The sequence below is a fragment of the Rhinopithecus bieti genome, unplaced genomic scaffold (genome assembly GCF_001698545.2).
Source record: "Rhinopithecus bieti isolate Rb0 unplaced genomic scaffold, ASM169854v2 scaffold_20175, whole genome shotgun sequence".
Lineage (NCBI taxonomy): Eukaryota > Metazoa > Chordata > Mammalia > Primates > Cercopithecidae > Rhinopithecus > Rhinopithecus bieti.
Genome location: NW_016809984.1, coordinates 1,779,753 through 1,785,988, shown reverse-complemented (window position 1 = coordinate 1,785,988; position 6,236 = coordinate 1,779,753). Strand labels below are relative to the sequence as shown.

Here is a 6,236-nt window from a genome sequence, read left to right as displayed (position 1 = left end):
AATAAGAAACTTCCAAGCTATTTTCTAAAGTGATTGTACCATTTGGCACTCTCATCAGCAATAAATTCTCACCAGCATCAGTTCCTGATACTTCATATCCTCACTAGCATCTGTTTTTTTTCACTCTTTGGATTTAAGCCTTTCCACAGGGTATGTAGTGGTATCCCATTGTTGTTGTAATTCCCTAATGACATATTAAGTTAAGAATTTTTTCATATGCCATTTACCATCTGTTTATATTCTCTGGCGTTATCTTCTCCATCACTGCAAAATATATCTGTTTGAAGCCCTAAACCTTAATGCAACTGTATTGAAGATAGGGCCTAAAAGGAACTAATTAAGGCTAAATTAGGTTAGAAGGTTGGGACCCTGATCCAATAGGATTTGTGTCCTTATAAAAAGAGTCACCAGAGAGCTTTCTTTCCCTCTCTCTCTCTGTGTGCACAGAGGAAAGGCCATGTGAGGACACGATAAAAAGGTGATCATCCACAAGCCAGGGAGAGAGGCCTCACTAGAAACTGAATTTGACAGCACCTTGATCATGGACTTCTGACCTCCAGAACTATAAGAAAGTAAGTTATCTGTCGTGCCAGACACCTAGACTGTGGTATTTTTTTATGGTAGTCCAAGCAGACTAAAACATTTGGTAAGGATCTTTGGCCCACTTTTAGGTTGTGTTGTTTTCTTAATGTTGAATTTTAATATTTGCTTATACATGAATTATTTAGCAGATATGTGTATTGCAAATATTTATATCTAGTCTGTGGCATATCTCAATTTTTAGCCCTGAATACTATGTTTCATAACCATCAGCTTAAGTATCTTTCCCACTAGTCTGTAAGCCCTTGGAAGGTAAGGAAGAAGTCCTTAAACTGAGGCAACCCCAACAGCAAGCACAGATCCTAGCACAAATTAGATACATAAGATAAATAATTTGCAGGTTGGTTCACAGAATAAATGGATAAACAGTGACATGAAGGAAAAGTTAATGTATTTTGAAGAGGAGTTTAATGTCAGGCAGAGGAAGCAATGTCAGCTCTACAGGGCTACGTTATGTCCACTGGAGAAAAATACCATCTCATAGTGGGGGATAGCATCACACAGACAGGAGGGGCAGCAGCCCACACATAGTTTAGAGGGGCACCTGCCTGCCAAGGCTGGCAAAAAGGAGACCAGACAGGAGGTGGCTATAGAGACATCATGAACTTCAACTTATCTTAGCTTTAATACTTTCTTCCCTGAAGACGGAGTGCAGAACTCTGAATTCCAGAATCATTTCAACCGTATTGGGGACCAATCACTTGATTCTATTCTTATCTCTCTGACGTACTACACTACGCCCTCCTCTGAGTAATGGACACCATTTCTAAAACTGAATCTTGCTACTAAAATAATTCAGATGATATATTTTTCCAATTCAGGAACTTGCTTTATTTTATTTAGTCGTTTTCTCTCTCTTCCATGTTTTCCAGAGACTGCAGCTAAACTGGGCTTTCAACATCAACATGAAGTTCATCGTCCTTTGGGCGCTCTTGAATCTGACTGGTGAGTGTGTGCATATTTGTCTCTTTACTCACCAAAGAGAAATCCTGGGAAAAGCATGAACGATGGGTAATGGCGAGAGGTGTCATTCCAGAACTCAAGTGTAGAATGGTGCTCTGTCCCTCCCCACTGCCCCATTCCCATCAAGTATCCTCCTGTGATAGTGCCTGCCTGCCTGCCGCAGGAGGATTGCTTGTGTACTTTTGGGGGAGGTGTGGACATTGTCACTCAAATACCAGACCCACTCCTAAGAGCTGACTCTGGACCTGCCTGCAACAGAATTGATGTTCTGTACCACAGAGGGCACAGCAGAACATTGAAAAGTCAGATATCTCCTGGCACAGTTCCTGTTACTCAGGCATAAACCCAGGTTTATTCATAAATCTTCTCTTTCTCTCATACCCCACATTTGATCTCTTTGAAAAACGTTATTGGCTTTATCTTCTAAATGTATCCTAAATCCAATCACATCTCGCCGTCTCCGCTGCTCACAATGATCCAAGCCACCACCTCTTGCCTGGATTAGCAACTTATTCTCCTAACAGATCCCTCTACCTCTATACTTCTGCACTCTACAGGTTCTCCATGAGGAGACTGTCATCACTTCTTTGCACAAATCCTTGAGTGGCTCCATTTGTACTCAGAAAACAAGGCCGAGTTCTTACAATGGTCTACAAAACCCTCCATTCACCTTTGAGCCCCTTTCCTGCTCTGCTCCCCTTCATTCACTCTGGGTCAGCAGCCATGGCCTCTGTGACATAACTGACATAAGCCTCAGGACCCATGTTGCAGCTGTTTCCTCTGCCTGGAGTCCCTTCACCCAGATATTTGACTATGCAACTTCCCCCATCTTCATGTTATTGTTCAACATTGCCCATGAAGTTCTACTCTGATGACTGGTTTAATACTACCTGAGGCTGGATGTGGTGGCTCACGCCTATAATCCCAGCATTTTGGGAAGCTGAGATGGGAGGATCACTTGAGCCCAAGAGTTTGAGACCAGCCTGGGCAACATAGCAAGACTCCATCTCTATAAAAAAAATTCAAAAATTTAAAAATTAGCCAGATGTAGTGGCACACACCTGTAGTCCAAGCTACTCAGGAGGATTGCTTGAGCCCAGGAAGTTGAGACTGCAGTGAGCCTGATCTTGCCACTGCATTCCAATCTGGGCAACAGAGTGAGATCCTGTCTCAAACAAACAATAAACAAATACTGCCTTATACCCTTCCTTCTCCCCCAACACACAATTGGTAATACCTTTCTCTCTTTCCCTGTCCTACTTTTATTTCCATAGCACTAATCAACATTTAACATCATATATAGTTTACTTGCATGTTTTTCCAGAGCACTAATCACCATTTAATATCCTACATAATTTATTTGTGTGTTGTGTTTATTATTACTGAATATATTCATTAATCGTAGTAAATGAGAGCAGGAATATCTACTTTGTTCACTATTTAGCCCAAGCTCCTAAAACAGAGCTTGACGTATATTAGGTGCTCAATGTATATTTGTTAAAACAATAACTTATCTTTCCCCTCCTTAGACTCTTAGCATTTGGTCTGTTCTTGTCATGATACTTATATAATTCTGTCTTGAGTTGTTGTTGGAAAAAGAGATAAGACTTATTAAAGCATTCTAAAATTTCTAAAATAGTAAAAAAAAAAAAAAAAAATGCGTTGACTTAGCATACAACCCACTAAATTGTGGAAGGTATTTAAGAAAGTTTAACATTTAATTTGAAAGACTTTATTGACAACGAAAAAGCCAAACACTTTTTGTTTTTCAAAAGAGATATGTTTCTACCATTTATCATTTTCTTCATGTTTTAGAACAAAGTAAGTCATTTTACAGATTTAGTTTACAGAAAAGGGTAGGGGAACTTGGAGCCTATTAAATGACTTTCCTGAAGTTCTTCTAGTGATGACTGAGAAATCTTGGAATTTCTTTTCTATGCTTCTCTTTCTAGTTGCTTTGGCCTTTAATCCAGATTACACAGTCAGTCCCACTCCTCCCTACTTGGTCTACTTGAAATCTGACTACTTGCCCTGCGCTGGAGTCCTGATCCACCCACTTTGGGTGATCACAGCTGCACACTGCAATTTACCGTGAGTGATAAGCCTTCAAAGGTACTCCATTCTTTGGGTTCTCAGGTTGGGCACAGACTGAGATTAAATGGGATTAGAAAGGCCTTTGGGAGACATAGGAGGGTACAGAAGAAGGTCTGTAGGGAGGAATAATATAATAATATAGGCTCATAAAGATGGAGAAGCCATCTCTGTTAAGTCCACTCATAAATGTCTATATTGTTCCAGAAAGCTTCGGGTGATACTGGGGGTTACAATCCCAGCAGACTCCAGTGAAAACCATCTGCAAGTGATTGGCTATGAGAAGATGATTCATCACCCACGCTTCTCAATCACGTCTATTGATCATGACATCATGCTCATCAAGCTGAAAACAGAGGCTGAACTCAATGACTATGTGAAACTAGCCAACCTGCCCTACCAAACTATCTCTGAGAATACCATGTGCTCTGTCTCCACCTGGAGCTACAACGTGTGTGATATCTGTGAGTTCAAGACAATGTTCTCTCAGAATTAGACATGCTTCTACACCTTCGCAACTCTTGGCTTCTTCAATTCTGCCTAGTGAAGCTTTCTTCTAACCTCTTTATTCATCCTCTTTCTCCCCTTTCCTTTTCTCTGTACCTCACCGAAGGAGTGCTTCAAGGTTTTTGGGTTTTTACTCACTCACTGTATCTTTCTATCATTTTTTCTTTCATATATGATAGAAGTGGTTTTAGTGGAAAGAAAACATTTGTATTCTAATCCTAATTTTCCATGTGACAGCAGATCATTTTGCCTTGGAGCCTCAATTTCCTTAACTCTAAAATAAAGCAGACTACTACGTTGTGTATTTTCAAACCATTTCAGGCAATAAAGCAACTTGAAATAAATATCAATGTATTAAATGTAAAATAAATGCATCATATTTTACTAAATGAGATAGAACTTCCTTATGAAAGATTGTAATAAAGATACACAGTTAAAATTTTAAGAAGAACTTCTGAAATAAACATTTTTAATTGGTAACATTCTAAGCATTCACTCATTTCTTCAGAAAACTGACAAAGGGTTCCCATTATTTTATCAATAGAAGTCTTCTATACATAAATTGAAACTCTTGAACTAGATATTCTATCTAAACTTTCTTCTATGCCTCATATTTCATATTCCATAAAAAACTCCCACAACTCAAGGCAGCTTTCTGTTTTCTAAGTTGAATCCCCATCTGCCCATTACCCCATCTCCAAATTTTTATGCAAACCCTAATTAACTGCCTATAGTTGTTAATTATGAGAGTTGAGAGTAGTGGTGAAGGGGAGTTGATTACCTATTAGCAAAATAGAACAATGATATAATCCCCCATGAATAATTATTAATGCAACTTTACTCATAAGTTTGAGTATGTATAATACACATCATACACTAGATACTGCAGTATGAAAAGGAGATTTATTTGAAACAAACCTGTCAGGTTACATTCATCTATCCATCACTACTTTCTTTTTATAGAAGCCAATGGGCAGATATACACTTATTCTATCATTGTTGCCATGATTCAAGCCTTTTAAATCTACTCCTTAGTAAATACCTTCAGATTTGGAGCACATTTTCTTGAATATATTAAGAAGTAGAAATTATTTGTCCTCTGAGAGTCAATTTGATTTTTGGAAAGAGCCAAATGTCCTTCTGGTGAGCAGTATGTTTGATGCATCTGGGTTATGGCACGTGGGTCAAAATGAGATATAACTTCAAAAAAAATGCATCTTATTTTTATCTGGCTCATGAAGTAGTTAAGTAAGAATTTCCTACGGAAGTATTCCCAAAAGAAATGGTTAGCCATGAAATTATTGCTTGGAAAATAAAGTGAAGGATCTCAAACATTTTCTTTTCAAGAACTAATACATTATTTTCAAATAAAAACATTAAACATACTCCTCCATTATTAAAAAAAATCTTAAAATTCAGCACTTCTTCCCAAAGAAACATCCGTGGAAAGAACATGTGCCACATGTGTTCATACTACTTTGTTGTTTTTCTCATTTTGTTTCAGATTGGACAAATTTTGTTATAAGTGTGCACAGTTCACAGTATTTGTGGACCATTGACACAAAGAAAAGAACTTTAATTAGGAACCAGGAAACCCAGTTTTAAATCCCAGCTTTACCACATACTAGCTTTATATGTTTAAGAAAACTGTTTTTTCAGTGACTTTTTTGTGCAGATACTTGGTTTTGTTTTGACCTGACAAATGAGAAAGTAGGCCAGGTATCTGTAAATTCCTCCAAACTCTAAAAATTACATGTCAAAGGAAACTTTGAATGTTTAAATTTCGAGAAAAGTTTTTTTTTTGTTTTTTTTTTTTTTGAGATGGAGTCTCACTCTTGTCACCCAGGCTGGAGTGCAATGGCAGGGTCTCAGCTCACAGCAACCTCCACCTCTCAAATTCCAGTGATTCTCCTGCCTCCCAAGTAGCTGGGATTACAGGCCCTCAGCACCACACCCAGGTAATTTTTCTACTTTTAGTAGAGAAAGGGTTTTACCATGTTGGCCAAGCTGGTCTCAAACTCCTGACCTCAGGTGATCTGCCTGTCTCGGCCTCCCAAAGTGCTGGGATTACAGGC

At 38.5% G+C, this 6,236-nt stretch overlaps 1 protein-coding gene across 3 annotated transcripts in view; it reads left to right on the top strand.

The window, feature by feature from the left end:
- Positions 1–460: 460 nt before the first annotated feature.
- PRSS58 (serine protease 58) overlaps positions 461–6,236 on the top strand; it is a 6,851-nt gene continuing 1,075 nt past the window's right edge. Inside the window, exons 1-4 of one of the 3 annotated variants that reach the window (XM_017891040.1) lie at positions 461–572; positions 1,473–1,545; positions 3,516–3,654; positions 3,862–4,118. In XM_017891040.1, coding sequence (XP_017746529.1) covers positions 1,506–1,545; positions 3,516–3,654; positions 3,862–4,118 — 436 coding nt within the window. In that variant the 5' untranslated portion in view covers positions 461–572; positions 1,473–1,505. Of the gene's footprint in view, positions 573–1,126; positions 1,351–1,472; positions 1,546–3,515; positions 3,655–3,861; positions 4,119–6,236 lie in introns of those variants that run through there. The other 2 variants (XM_017891039.1, XM_017891041.1) reach the window with 2 other exon arrangements.